The sequence below is a fragment of the Cryptotermes secundus genome, unplaced genomic scaffold, assembly GCF_002891405.2.
Source record: "Cryptotermes secundus unplaced genomic scaffold, Csec_1.0 scaffold43, whole genome shotgun sequence".
Taxonomy (NCBI): Eukaryota; Metazoa; Arthropoda; class Insecta; order Blattodea; family Kalotermitidae; genus Cryptotermes; species Cryptotermes secundus.
The window spans coordinates 1085613-1101844 of NW_019723298.1; the positions used below are offsets into that span (position 1 = coordinate 1085613).

At 39.0% G+C, this 16232-nt stretch overlaps 1 protein-coding gene across 7 annotated transcripts in view; it reads left to right on the forward strand.

Moving 5' to 3' along the window:
- The first annotated feature begins 866 nt into the window (after positions 1 to 866).
- Positions 867 to 16232, forward strand: part of LOC111861617 (tropomodulin) — a 154399-nt gene continuing 139033 nt past the window's right edge. For all 7 annotated transcript variants that reach the window (XR_002842277.2, XM_023846323.2, XM_023846329.2 and 4 more), the window contains exon 1: positions 867 to 1065. Coding sequence is in view for 6 of the 7 variants with exons in the window: in XM_023846323.2 (XP_023702091.1) it covers positions 988 to 1065 (78 nt within the window). In the remaining variant the exon portion in view is untranslated. The remainder of the gene's footprint in view (positions 1066 to 16232) is intronic.

Here is a 16232-nt window from a genome sequence, read left to right on the forward strand (position 1 = left end):
GCACTTGTCACATCATTTCACAAGTCCCTGAAAACCAGCAGCATAAAATTCTTTGGACTGCTGTCGGAACCAGGTGGTGACTTCCCTTTCTACATCATCGTCAGGAAAATGTTCAGCCGAAAGATGAGGTTTAAGAGGGCCAAACAAATAGAAGTCGCCTGGAGCAAGACTTTTCACCTGTGACGATTTGGGCTACCATTTTGTGTCCTTCATCGTGGTAGTGATTGAGATCCTGTAATGCCAGACCCATTCTTTACATTTTATGTTGTGGGGTCAGCATATGTGGCACCCATCATGCACAGACTTTGTGAAAACCTAACCTGTCATGGGACTTCCCTTTGTTCAGTCCTCTTAAACATCATCTTTCAGCTGAATATTCTCCCGATGATGAAGCTGCAGGAAGGGAAGTCACCTGGTTCTGACAGCAGCCCAAAGAATTTTATGCTGCTGGGTTTCAGGGGCTTGTGAAATGATCTGACAAGTGCCTCAATGTACAGGGAGATTATGTTGAGAAATAAAAGCATTTTTCAAATCAGTACTCTTATTTGTTTAAGTTTTATATCCATTTGTAACTTACTTATTGACTTACCTACGTATATCACGGAAACTCTTAAAAGGAAGAAATTACTATGCAGAGGGTCCAGAATAAGACCATTAGCGTAACTGTTAATTTCCACATTGTAGTGCAGTACATTTTTCAACAAGCCTCATTCACAAGCAGAACTGTGGGTATGATCATAGACGGCATTGAAGCGAAGCGTGGTTCACTGTGAATCCCGCTTGCTAGTTGGTTTGCAGATTGGCCGGTTGGCGGTGCGCATCTCGTATCCGTTCCGATGGTCGGAGTCGTTAATGGTGGATCCGCGTAGTACCAATTTGGATGTTGAGCCGGCAGCCCGTGGCTTAACATACTAGCTGACTGCCGAGTGAAGAACACATAAATAATTTGCGTTTGTGATAAAGATAAATACACACGCAAGAAGAAAAATGGACGCCACCATTGAAGAAACTTTCGTGGGAGAAATTCGCCGGAAATCTGTTCGGAGGACTTACAAAATTGAGGAGGTAGGCGGAATTCGTTTCTATATATTAATTAAACAATTTATTTTGTATAATATCAAATTTTATAGTACATCAATATATATAATTTATGGCTATAGGTAGCGATATCTTTTAATAGGCCATCCATAAGAACATAGATATTATTTAGATTTTAAAGGCTTCTGACGATGGTGTATAACATATAGAATTACTGGGTTTTCTGGACTTTTCCCATCGTCAGGTATTCTAGAGAACTGAAAAGACGACGTTTCGGAAACTGGATCTGTTTCCGTCCTCAGTTGAAAGGGGGAGAGAAGACACCTCAGAGCTGATCTCAATCACGGGAACGTTGTGTTTCCTATTCTCTAGAATACCGGACGATGGAAAAAGTCCAAAAACCTAGTAATATAAGTTATTTTTCCATGCATCATAAATTATTCGTATCCTTACTCTTCAGAGGATAAGTGGTATTTTATAAAGTTTGTTGAATTTTAATTATGACCAGCAGAGGCTGTAAAATATTAAAAACATAAAAATTGTCCAGTCTGTTGTTAGTATCTAGCTGCGCTACTGACCAGGGATAGTACATTTAATTAACACCGGTACGTACACTTTTAAAAGTATCAATATTTTCGGCAATAACACCTGTGAATCGTCGTGTTCCGATTAAGTTTGACAGTGGCGTTCTGCCAGGAAGATGTTCACACTTCATTAAAATGGAACCTTGAATATACATACATATATGTGTGTGTGTGTTCAGAAAACTTCCCGTCAACTTCACTATTATAACTCGTGGAAATTTTGTTCTCGAAAATGCGTAAAATTGATAAGGTCCGTATATCTGTTAAACTCGATAAGTAGACTGTTTTGTATACATTTATTGGAATTGTTCCCATATTACACGTCTTTTTAATTACGTTACTGTATTTACTAACAACGCGTTGTGTTTTTAATGTCGAGGGACGTATTAGTAAATGAATGACATTTCTTGAACTGAGTTAGTTGAGACTTCATAGTGACTTGAGTGGGGTATGTATTTGCTATAGGCCTCTTTTCATTTTCTAGGTATATTTACACCTAAGGTCTATACTATGCTAGATGAAACAATGTAAAAGTTATAAGATTTGAGGTTCTCACAGTGGTGACTATAAAGATCAGGCTTACGGTCTTCTGGGATGTGACACCATTCAGTCTAATAGAAATTCACCGACATGTCGAAGTAACGTTCGGCCTCCACCTTCAGAGCAGAAGAGAAAGGTCTTCATGGTTCGAAGGTTTTCGAATATGGGGACGTTGTGTAGAGTATCCTTCCCATAGATGATTATGTTCTAACTACGGTGACTAAGAAGAAAATTATTTTCTGGGAAGTGACCCCGCGTAGTCTGGTAGATATTTACGGACGTTTCTAAGTAAAGTGTTGCTACCATTTTGACAGTCAGTACTCTTCTACTATGGATCTATAGATAACAGATGTCTTCAAATCATCTGTAAGCTTCTATCAGACTAAACGGCGACACATCCCAGGGACAGTAATTTTCAACCCACAAAGCAGTCCACAGACTCGCGGTTTGCGTTATGAAAAGTCCGAGCCAGTTAACAACTTTTGACAGATAGAGAAATTGTGGTTCTGGCTGATAGGTGAAAACAAATACGAGCGTCTTCCCGCTTCCTCCTCAGTAGAAACATTGTTTCAGAGGCACCGAAATTCGTGGTCACGTGGGTAGTAATTCTGCTTCGCAATTCGGAGATACCGGGATGATGGGATACTGCCACATTAATCCTTTGAATTCATTAGTCTCTAATCACTCTATCATTCAACGCTTTATTATCTGAACGATTCAAGACGTCGTTAAATGATCCATGAATAATTAGATAAGTAGGAATAATTGAAGAAGAAATAAGTAGAAACCGATTACAGTGGTCACACGGTCTAGAGAAGGTACTTCTTCAATCCCTAGGGATTCGAATGCCACCGGGAGCATGAAAGTGTATCTGCCTTTCTTCTGAAATTGTATTCCTCTCTCTACCACGTAGATACAGGCCTTGCGATGGGCCCATCCCCCGTCCAAGGAGTTCTACTAGTTGTCTGTAAGATTCGTACATGTAGAAGATCATTCCGAACGAGAACAAGCCAGAATCCCTAACCCGGAGAAGGAAGATCCACTTTGATATTATGTTTCCCTCTACACTTAGAACCGCCAAGAGATTTCTTCATTTCTGATTCGTCTTTTATTGTGACGCATTACCCGCATATAGAACTTTAGTAAGAGGTAGGTCTCTGTTTCAGTAAATACATTACAATTCATTATCCTTACGAATGAAATATATTTACTTTGTAAGTTTCAAGTTACGGTAATTATTTGAATTTGGCATTGCTCAGTGCTATTTGTATTCAGTGCTTCTACAGGCGAGCACAAAGACCCTTTACTTCCTACGCAAACCATCGTAGGATATGTCAATTTTATAGGCGTGGAAGAAGTAACCTCATGTAATTTCTTTTGGAAGTCGTTAAAATTACAAGGAGCTACTGTTTTCCTGTGTATGGCTTTTCAAGAGCCCACTTACTCTCTATGGCTCTATAGACCTTTGGACTTTGACCGCTCTTTCAGTTCCTTGATGTTTACACAGTCGGTAGGACTCCTTGGACGGGGGATCAGGCCGTCGCAAGGCCGCTACCTACACACAGACATCCATGCCTCGAGTGGGATTCGAACCCACGATCCCAGTGTTCGAGCGGGCGAAGACAGTTCATGCCATAGACCGCGCGGCCCCTGTCATCGGCTCCGTCAGCGTACTCATTAGTACTAATCCTGTATGGATTAATATAGACTTGTGTGTTGTCCGGTAAGCTGACTCATCTCTTATCCGCGGAGTTTTCACTGTCTGTGAAGCGCTAACACCTCCCGAACGGGTGGACTTGCTTCAGACGTCAGATTATTCCAATGCGAGAATTTGACCCTGTACTTTTGTGGTCCTAGATGCACTGAACTTTTTCAATTTTGAAGAGATGCTTCAAGTTTTATTTTTCTGTCCTTAATGTTTGTGATGTAGGTGTACTGCCCACAGGAATTTCAATCTGACAAATTCATTTACTTTCCGATGTATTCTCGGAATACTACAAAGTCTTTCGACCATACGAGGAAACAGTGAACAAACTCGGTCTACTTGTAAGTGAACTGCAGTTTTCATTATGTAATGCAGTTTGTAAAGATGAACGAGTTGCCACGTAAGAACTTCGCTGCATTAATTTGATGAATGAGTTTAACCGCCGTTCACAGTAGCCGCGCGGTCTGAGGCATGAAACTTCTTCGCTCGCGCAAACGCTGGGATCGTGGGTTCGAAGCCAACTCAAAGGCATGGATGTCTATGTGTGTGTTTATTCTGTGTCTGTGTTGTCCTGCGTGTAGGTAACGGCTTTGCGACGGGCTGATTCCCCGTCCAAGGGTCCTACTGTCTGTGTAGAAAAGATTACGAAAGTGAACAAGAGACCAAGGCCCAACAAAGTGCTGTAGAATCATTGATGACGGAATGAATGAATTAAAAAATTAGTTTTGACATCAAATTGAAAGATTAAACTGTCTGGAAGCTGTTGCGTCTCTTTTTAGGGCCTGCTTGAATTTTAGTTGAAATATTCCATATTTTGATAAAAATGTGAATGTCATGTGTTTGATATCGTTGTAATCGACCATAAGCTTTCATCTGTTTGTATTTGTGAAACTTCCCCATGTTCCAGAGGAGGATAAAGTGTGACGTCTGTAATACATACAAAAAATGAACTTAATAAAGCAGAGTAAATCTTGAGAAACATATAGTTGTTCAGATGGCCGAGAAATTTGCTGCCTAATATTATGGTATCTGATGACTCGTTTTCTTATTCACAAAAGCCCAGCACTGGATCCTATGGTGAACCAGATAAATGTAGTCCGCAGCTTCACATCCTACTTCTTTGAGACCTGCTTTAATATTATCCTCCCATCTATGCCTTGGTCTCTAGAATTCATTTTCGACCTTCCGTCTAAAATTCGATACCCATTTTTTATATTTCCATATGCTTACATGTCTTTCTCATCTTGACCAAATTGAATTTATCGCATAAAATATTTGGTTAAGAGTACAATTAACTAAAGTCGTCACGGCGAATTATTCTAAATGACGTGGTGGAACATCCTGAATATTAATTTTCGTCATGGATGTGCCATTCAGTATTTAATAGATTATATGATTTAGTCACGGGAAGCTAACAATGCAATTATAAGTTCACTATTACACCTCGTCCATGAGTACCAGTGACCGAACGTAAATTCGGTTGTCAGTTTTACTTTATTCGTGATGGAAAGATTCCCTCTGCTTTACAGTCATGTGCTGTCTTCCAATTCGGATGTCCAGGGCAATTTCGCCGCGCAAGCAGCGGAACTAATTTTAGGTCTGTAGCTGCTGTCTGTTTTGAGTGTGGTCTGCCCGTCCTCGGCGTCATCTATCCTTCATTCACACTCCCATGCTGCAGCTCTATTCATTCAACAGTCCGCGCATCATGATACAGTCTCATAAGACAGCCAGTGGTTCCTAAACTGTGTTCCGCCAGACCCGCTATTCGGGAAGATCTTCATAACAATTTGTGTCTTACTAGCCTAAAAGTGGGGCACGCGGTAGCGTAGTTGGTTGGAGCACTCTGCTACAAGCCGAAAAGTCGCGGGGTTGATTCTCGATGAGATCATTAGATTTTTCAATTGACTTGATCCTTCCAGCCGCACACTATGGTCCTGTACTTGACACAGCCCCTAACAGAAATGCGTACCAGGAATCTTCCTAGGTGGCAAAGGGCGGCCGGCACGTAAGGATGATCTCACCGCTATCTGTGAGCCGATTGTCTATAAAACGTTTGTGCCTCGACGTCTCACAACTCTATGGGTCTCCACGGCCTGTTACAGAAATAACTTTGTCTTTTACTGGCCTAGAAGTGGATTACAGATATGTGTATGTACTATATACCTACATACGTAAGAAACATATATATATATGTATATATTTGAAATAAGCTGATCACTTTCTTAAACCTTCGACATTTGAAATGTGTGTAGCTGAATAGTATAAATATTATTGACACCACCAATTCAACCCAATGGCACAGTTAATTGGTTAAGTGTCCTGTATTTTTCGACCTTTTAATGGCTTCAGCAATGGAATAATTTTTTATCTGCAGAATAAAATCACTAGCTATCAGTCTTGAGAACTTTGATGTTATAACCTATGCAATGTAAAATACTGCAACTTTTCATGAAATGCGTTTCTTAACAAGTGGGCCTTACGTCATCATCTGCTCATTCATGAAACAGTCATGCATGTGGCAGCTACTTTCTCTTTATGCACAGTTAAATATTATTCATAAATGTGATAGCAGCGAAACAGTACACTAGAGCATTTGTATGTGTAACTACTTAAAATAGTGTATTCCGTCTTAGCCCATTTTTTCTAAGAATAAACTCTCCTGAAATATAATTTATTTAAGAATCCTGTTTCATTAATATATCATTTATTTCATATAATATATTTCCGTCTCCAATGCAACTTATTATTAGTCACTCTTCTTCCTCACAATATGTTTCAACCGCATCCGGCCCTCATCAGGTGTCTTCTATCTCGCTAAAATTGTTGCAAAATTGTTGTCAAAATTTTACATCGCGTGTGAACGCGGTATTTCTTAATTTAAATAAATTGAATTATAATTAATTAAAATTAGTTAAAATTAATTGATATATCAATCTTATACTTGTGGTTGTCGTCCATCCCTTTAAACGATTTTGTCTGAGGTCTCTTGTTTCGGATTTATTTGCGCAGCATTTCCTTTGAGGCGTGGATGTTATGCTTGTAATTCTTAAGGATGTTGAAGTAGTGTTATCAGTTTCATTATGTATGTTCCTTTGATTGTAGGTTCTTCACACTGCCTGTGTAATTGTATTTTCAATCGGTCTGGATATGTAGAAATTATGTAGATTTTACCCTGAAGTGAACTGCTTACTTATTACGAATATGCAGTATATCCCTGACTGCCAAAATAACTTATACTTTTGTATTGTGAAACAGTAAAGATTATATGGTTTGTATATACTATAAACTAGAAGAGTATCCTCTACTGGGTTGTAATGTCTGTAATTCGGAGAAATTTCAAGTTTTCGGAGGTGATATACTCCTCGGCAGCATCGAGCTCTCCCCGAATTGCGTGCAATTACAAACCAGAAGACCGTACCCTTCGTAGTCGCCGTCGCGGGAGCCTCAGATCCAACACAAAACAAAGCGCCTTCTGAATTAAGTTGTATATGGTTGCCTAGCGACAAAACAGTAGAAAATATAGATCGCTTTATGCATTAAAATATACGTGCTTTTAGTAAACCGTCAGCTATGAAGGAAACTGAGCAAAAAGAATGAACTAATATCAGAGATTACCATTATATACAACATACGGCACAGAAATATTCCCCATTTTTATGTGGATCTATCCAAAATACACATTTTAGGTCGGGAATTTCGTAAAATAATTTATAGTGAAATAGTTAAATTTCTTATTTATTGTGACGATATTATGAATATATATTTTCATTGATAAAAAGTGTGAAAGAATGTGACGCCACACGTTTTGTCTGTTGTTTATCACAATGGCGCCACATAGTGACTGGCTTTCGCATTGAACGGTTGTTAAGAAACGATGCAGTGGTGAACAGTAATTACTTTATACATTATGAAAATAAGGTTATGAACACCTAGAAACCAGACCAGAGGTGGAGAAACGGAGGAAGCTGGGGAGACGAAATCCTCTCTTTCTTGCGTAAAATCTGATCGAGTGCCATCAGTTATTTTTCCGTTTGCTCAATGCAGGCTGTCAATCCACCATCACACTTCTTGAGTCAGAGAGGGTCTAGCAATAAGCCTTATTTTTACCTGTACCTCTTTGCAACTTTCCACCGTAATGTTGAATTTTGAGCAAAACGCATTGCCCTAAAGTAGCAAAAATTTTACACTTTTGTGGTCGCCATTTTATATACCGCCGCCATTATTACCGATGTGAAAGAAGAGCACATACGGGAATTATCTTATACGCGTAGCGATGTTGTGAGGATGAAAATAGCCGCTAAGCGCTCTTGTTTTCAAAGTAAGAGCTGACGTCAGCGTGTTTCTGCTGATCATTTCAGCTACGAGAGAAACAGATCGATGATGACGACAGTAATAACAAAATATGAAATACGTCTAGTCTAAGAATAATGCAACAGCGTCATTGAATAAAATAGGTGTAGTTCTTCAATAAAGATATAAAATTATAGACACAAATTTAAAACTTGCGATGTAAACCATAGTAGCGAAAAATTAATGTATATTTACAAGAATATCTACTATCAGGCTAGCCTATTCAAAATGTTCCTAGTTCGATTCTAGTCTCGCTATTAATCTTAAAATAAAAGAAATTAAAGTCTGAGTATAAGAATACCTCAAAATGGGAATATTGCCAACATTCGAAAGTTAAACAATAAAGTATACATCAAATTTACATTGGGGAGGGAGATAATGTCAAACGTAATATTTTTATAAGTAAATTAAAGAAATTCCCTCTTGCAATGTTGTTCCAAATTGCATCAAAACATTACATTAGCAACAGTATTGTTGCTCTGTCTTGAGAAATCGCATTTCTGCCATATTGTTATTATTATTATTTGTGGAAAAACTAAAGAGAACATGACAATTACATCGAATAGAACGGCTTAATATTCATCCTAATTGCTTTAATGTCCGCCAGTAAGATCGAAGTTTGTAATTGGGACAGACATATGTGGTGGTAATATATGCCTGTCTTTCATCATAAAAGATGTCCTAGAAGCTACAAAGTCTTACAGAGTTCCATGTAATCCTTTAGTTCTAGCCCCCATGTACTAATAGAATATCTTGTATAGTAAGACCATGAAAGAACGATTTGAGATAGAAATTTAGCAGAAATACCTAGGCTCTTACCAACAATCGTTGACGACTCGACTGGCTTAAAAAGTAAATAAACTTGGAAATGTAACATTTCGAGAGATATGGAAACGTTATAGTAAGTGTGTTAAATTTCTTGTTATATACGATGTAACACGTTTAGATTTACAGTAATTATACAGGATGATCAATCAAGGAGGAAACTTCGCAACACCGTTGACCGGGTCCAATATTCCTAACAGATTACTGCTGTAACTGCAACTGTAACGAAGCGCTTTTATCAGCGCTAATGACTCATTCTGCTATCGGCAGTTACAGTAGTAATCTGTGAGGAATATTGGGTCGGGTCAGCGGTGTTGCGAAGTTTCTCCTTAACTGAACGCACTGTAAATTGTTTTCACTTTCCTTCTATCACAGGTTCTTCACATTANGAAGTCGTTAAAATTACAAGGAGCTACTGTTTTCCTGTGTATGGCTTTTCAAGAGCCCACTTACTCTCTATGGCTCTATAGACCTTTGGACTTTGACCGCTCTTTCAGTTCCTTGATGTTTACACAGTCGGTAGGACTCCTTGGACGGGGGATCAGGCCGTCGCAAGGCCGCTACCTACACACAGACATCCATGCCTCGAGTGGGATTCGAACCCACGATCCCAGTGTTCGAGCGGGCGAAGACAGTTCATGCCATAGACCGCGCGGCCCCTGTCATCGGCTCCGTCAGCGTACTCATTAGTACTAATCCTGTATGGATTAATATAGACTTGTGTGTTGTCCGGTAAGCTGACTCATCTCTTATCCGCGGAGTTTTCACTGTCTGTGAAGCGCTAACACCTCCCGAACGGGTGGACTTGCTTCAGACGTCAGATTATTCCAATGCGAGAATTTGACCCTGTACTTTTGTGGTCCTAGATGCACTGAACTTTTTCAATTTTGAAGAGATGCTTCAAGTTTTATTTTTCTGTCCTTAATGTTTGTGATGTAGGTGTACTGCCCACAGGAATTTCAATCTGACAAATTCATTTACTTTCCGATGTATTCTCGGAATACTACAAAGTCTTTCGACCATACGAGGAAACAGTGAACAAACTCGGTCTACTTGTAAGTGAACTGCAGTTTTCATTATGTAATGCAGTTTGTAAAGATGAACGAGTTGCCACGTAAGAACTTCGCTGCATTAATTTGATGAATGAGTTTAACCGCCGTTCACAGTAGCCGCGCGGTCTGAGGCATGAAACTTCTTCGCTCGCGCAAACGCTGGGATCGTGGGTTCGAAGCCAACTCAAAGGCATGGATGTCTATGTGTGTGTTTATTCTGTGTCTGTGTTGTCCTGCGTGTAGGTAACGGCTTTGCGACGGGCTGATTCCCCGTCCAAGGGTCCTACTGTCTGTGTAGAAAAGATTACGAAAGTGAACAAGAGACCAAGGCCCAACAAAGTGCTGTAGAATCATTGATGACGGAATGAATGAATTAAAAAATTAGTTTTGACATCAAATTGAAAGATTAAACTGTCTGGAAGCTGTTGCGTCTCTTTTTAGGGCCTGCTTGAATTTTAGTTGAAATATTCCATATTTTGATAAAAATGTGAATGTCATGTGTTTGATATCGTTGTAATCGACCATAAGCTTTCATCTGTTTGTATTTGTGAAACTTCCCCATGTTCCAGAGGAGGATAAAGTGTGACGTCTGTAATACATACAAAAAATGAACTTAATAAAGCAGAGTAACTCTTGAGAAACATATAGTTGTTCAGATGGCCGAGAAATTTGCTGCCTAATATTATGGTATCTGATGACTCGTTTTCTTATTCACAAAAGCCCAGCACTGGATCCTATGGTGAACCAGATAAATGTAGTCCGCAGCTTCACATCCTACTTCTTTGAGACCTGCTTTAATATTATCCTCCCATCTATGCCTTGGTCTCTAGAATTCATTTTCGACCTTCCGTCTAAAATTCGATACCCATTTTTTATATTTCCATATGCTTACATGTCTTTCTCATCTTGACCAAATTGAATTTATCGCATAAAATATTTGGTTAAGAGTACAATTAACTAAAGTCGTCACGGCGAATTATTCTAAATGACGTGGTGGAACATCCTGAATATTAATTTTCGTCATGGATGTGCCATTCAGTATTTAATAGATTATATGATTTAGTCACGGGAAGCTAACAATGCAATTATAAGTTCACTATTACACCTCGTCCATGAGTACCAGTGACCGAACGTAAATTCGGTTGTCAGTTTTACTTTATTCGTGATGGAAAGATTCCCTCTGCTTTACAGTCATGTGCTGTCTTCCAATTCGGATGTCCAGGGCAATTTCGCCGCGCAAGCAGCGGAACTAATTTTAGGTCTGTAGCTGCTGTCTGTTTTGAGTGTGGTCTGCCCGTCCTCGGCGTCATCTATCCTTCATTCACACTCCCATGCTGCAGCTCTATTCATTCAACAGTCCGCGCATCATGATACAGTCTCATAAGACAGCCAGTGGTTCCTAAACTGTGTTCCGCCAGACCCGCTATTCGGGAAGATCTTCATAACAATTTGTGTCTTACTAGCCTAAAAGTGGGGCACGCGGTAGCGTAGTTGGTTGGAGCACTCTGCTACAAGCCGAAAAGTCGCGGGGTTGATTCTCGATGAGATCATTAGATTTTTCAATTGACTTGATCCTTCCAGCCGCACACTATGGTCCTGTACTTGACACAGCCCCTAACAGAAATGCGTACCAGGAATCTTCCTAGGTGGCAAAGGGCGGCCGGCACGTAAGGATGATCTCACCGCTATCTGTGAGCCGATTGTCTATAAAACGTTTGTGCCTCGACGTCTCACAACTCTATGGGTCTCCACGGCCTGTTACAGAAATAACTTTGTCTTTTACTGGCCTAGAAGTGGATTACAGATATGTGTATGTACTATATACCTACATACGTAAGAAACATATATATATATGTATATATTTGATATAAGCTGATCACTTTCTTAAACCTTCGACATTTGAAATGTGTGTAGCTGAATAGTATAAATATTATTGACACCACCAATTCAACCCAATGGCACAGTTAATTGGTTAAGTGTCCTGTATTTTTCGACCTTTTAATGGCTTCAGCAATGGAATAATTTTTTATCTGCAGAATAAAATCACTAGCTATCAGTCTTGAGAACTTTGATGTTATAACCTATGCAATGTAAAATACTGCAACTTTTCATGAAATGCGTTTCTTAACAAGTGGGCCTTACGTCATCATCTGCTCATTCATGAAACAGTCATGCATGTGGCAGCTACTTTCTCTTTATGCACAGTTAAATATTATTCATAAATGTGATAGCAGCGAAACAGTACACTAGAGCATTTGTATGTGTAACTACTTAAAATAGTGTATTCCGTCTTAGCCCATTTTTTCTAAGAATAAACTCTCCTGAAATATAATTTATTTAAGAATCCTGTTTCATTAATATATCATTTATTTCATATAATATATTTCCGTCTCCAATGCAACTTATTATTAGTCACTCTTCTTCCTCACAATATGTTTCAACCGCATCCGGCCCTCATCAGGTGTCTTCTATCTCGCTAAAATTGTTGCAAAATTGTTGTCAAAATTTTACATCGCGTGTGAACGCGGTATTTCTTAATTTAAATAAATTGAATTATAATTAATTAAAATTAGTTAAAATTAATTGATATATCAATCTTATACTTGTGGTTGTCGTCCATCCCTTTAAACGATTTTGTCTGAGGTCTCTTGTTTCGGATTTATTTGCGCAGCATTTCCTTTGAGGCGTGGATGTTATGCTTGTAATTCTTAAGGATGTTGAAGTAGTGTTATCAGTTTCATTATGTATGTTCCTTTGATTGTAGGTTCTTCACACTGCCTGTGTAATTGTATTTTCAATCGGTCTGGATATGTAGAAATTATGTAGATTTTACCCTGAAGTGAACTGCTTACTTATTACGAATATGCAGTATATCCCTGACTGCCAAAATAACTTATACTTTTGTATTGTGAAACAGTAAAGATTATATGGTTTGTATATACTATAAACTAGAAGAGTATCCTCTACTGGGTTGTAATGTCTGTAATTCGGAGAAATTTCAAGTTTTCGGAGGTGATATACTCCTCGGCAGCATCGAGCTCTCCCCGAATTGCGTGCAATTACAAACCAGAAGACCGTACCCTTCGTAGTCGCCGTCGCGGGAGCCTCAGATCCAACACAAAACAAAGCGCCTTCTGAATTAAGTTGTATATGGTTGCCTAGCGACAAAACAGTAGAAAATATAGATCGCTTTATGCATTAAAATATACGTGCTTTTAGTAAACCGTCAGCTATGAAGGAAACTGAGCAAAAAGAATGAACTAATATCAGAGATTACCATTATATACAACATACGGCACAGAAATATTCCCCATTTTTATGTGGATCTATCCAAAATACACATTTTAGGTCGGGAATTTCGTAAAATAATTTATAGTGAAATAGTTAAATTTCTTATTTATTGTGACGATATTATGAATATATATTTTCATTGATAAAAAGTGTGAAAGAATGTGACGCCACACGTTTTGTCTGTTGTTTATCACAATGGCGCCACATAGTGACTGGCTTTCGCATTGAACGGTTGTTAAGAAACGATGCAGTGGTGAACAGTAATTACTTTATACATTATGAAAATAAGGTTATGAACACCTAGAAACCAGACCAGAGGTGGAGAAACGGAGGAAGCTGGGGAGACGAAATCCTCTCTTTCTTGCGTAAAATCTGATCGAGTGCCATCAGTTATTTTTCCGTTTGCTCAATGCAGGCTGTCAATCCACCATCACACTTCTTGAGTCAGAGAGGGTCTAGCAATAAGCCTTATTTTTACCTGTACCTCTTTGCAACTTTCCACCGTAATGTTGAATTTTGAGCAAAACGCATTGCCCTAAAGTAGCAAAAATTTTACACTTTTGTGGTCGCCATTTTATATACCGCCGCCATTATTACCGATGTGAAAGAAGAGCACATACGGGAATTATCTTATACGCGTAGCGATGTTGTGAGGATGAAAATAGCCGCTAAGCGCTCTTGTTTTCAAAGTAAGAGCTGACGTCAGCGTGTTTCTGCTGATCATTTCAGCTACGAGAGAAACAGATCGATGATGACGACAGTAATAACAAAATATGAAATACGTCTAGTCTAAGAATAATGCAACAGCGTCATTGAATAAAATAGGTGTAGTTCTTCAATAAAGATATAAAATTATAGACACAAATTTAAAACTTGCGATGTAAACCATAGTAGCGAAAAATTAATGTATATTTACAAGAATATCTACTATCAGGCTAGCCTATTCAAAATGTTCCTAGTTCGATTCTAGTCTCGCTATTAATCTTAAAATAAAAGAAATTAAAGTCTGAGTATAAGAATACCTCAAAATGGGAATATTGCCAACATTCGAAAGTTAAACAATAAAGTATACATCAAATTTACATTGGGGAGGGAGATAATGTCAAACGTAATATTTTTATAAGTAAATTAAAGAAATTCCCTCTTGCAATGTTGTTCCAAATTGCATCAAAACATTACATTAGCAACAGTATTGTTGCTCTGTCTTGAGAAATCGCATTTCTGCCATATTGTTATTATTATTATTTGTGGAAAAACTAAAGAGAACATGACAATTACATCGAATAGAACGGCTTAATATTCATCCTAATTGCTTTAATGTCCGCCAGTAAGATCGAAGTTTGTAATTGGGACAGACATATGTGGTGGTAATATATGCCTGTCTTTCATCATAAAAGATGTCCTAGAAGCTACAAAGTCTTACAGAGTTCCATGTAATCCTTTAGTTCTAGCCCCCATGTACTAATAGAATATCTTGTATAGTAAGACCATGAAAGAACGATTTGAGATAGAAATTTAGCAGAAATAATTAGGCTCTTACCAACAATCGTTGACGACTCGACTGGCTTAAAAAGTAAATAAACTTGGAAATGTAACATTTCGAGAGATATGGAAACGTTATAGTAAGTGTGTTAAATTTCTTGTTATATACGATGTAACACGTTTAGATTTACAGTAATTATACAGGATGATCAATCAAGGAGGAAACTTCGCAACACCGTTGACCGGGTCCAATATTCCTAACAGATTACTGCTGTAACTGCAACTGTAACGAAGCGCTTTTATCAGCGCTAATGACTCATTCTGCTATCGGCAGTTACAGTAGTAATCTGTGAGGAATATTGGGTCGGGTCAGCGGTGTTGCGAAGTTTCTCCTTAACTGAACGCACTGTAAATTGTTTTCACTTTCCTTCTATCACAGGTTCTTCACATTATCCCATATAAGTTTTTTTTCGTTGGCGCTACAGCCCTCGTTTGGGCCTAGGCCTACCTCTATGAAACTCTCCGTTCACTTCGGTTTTACTAGATCTTAGACATACGGTCGGACTCCTTGGGCGGGTGATCAGCTCGTCGCAAGGCCTCTACCTGTACACAAACACAGAAAAACGCACACAAACATCCATGCCCTGAGTGGGATTCGAACCCACGATCCCGGCTTCCGAGCGAGCGAAGACAGTACATGCTTTAGACCGCTCGGCTACCGTGACCGGCCCCATATAAGATTACTTCTCTAAAATATCCAAAGTCCTTCTTGTTATTAATACAGAAATGTCACTTAGCCGAGGGTTTTATCTTCTTCGATAAGTTGCAGTTTTCTGCACCTCCTCCCTCGGTAGCTAAGAATTCGGTCANTCACGTTCCAGATTAGTTATTTGGCATAAGAGTTATGTCTTATTATCTGTATGTACACATACACACACACACCTTAAATTTTCTTGTACCGACTGTCCAGCACAGAGAATGCACTCAGTAGGCTGTTCATTTATCTGTGGCCAGGTGGCTGTTGCAGAATGAGTTGTCTGAGTTCCTCAGATCGAATGCGTTCTTTGTGAGTTTTCCTTCTCTCGTGGTCGTAGTGATGGGGAGAGTTCATTCAGTAAAGAAACCATATGACCGGAGTTCGATTTCTTGCAGGGATAAGAATTGTTATCTTCATGACTACTGGTATGCTGATGCCGGCTCTAAGATTTTCCTACCTCCTCCTAGTCACTAGTTACATGGGATTTATTGTCTCAGGGTTTTTTTTATTTCTAGTGGGGTGGAACTAAGTCCCTTGTACTGCGGCCACTTCTGACCTATTGTACCAGCCCCAGATGATAGGTGAGGGTGACTGTGGAGCAATTGGTG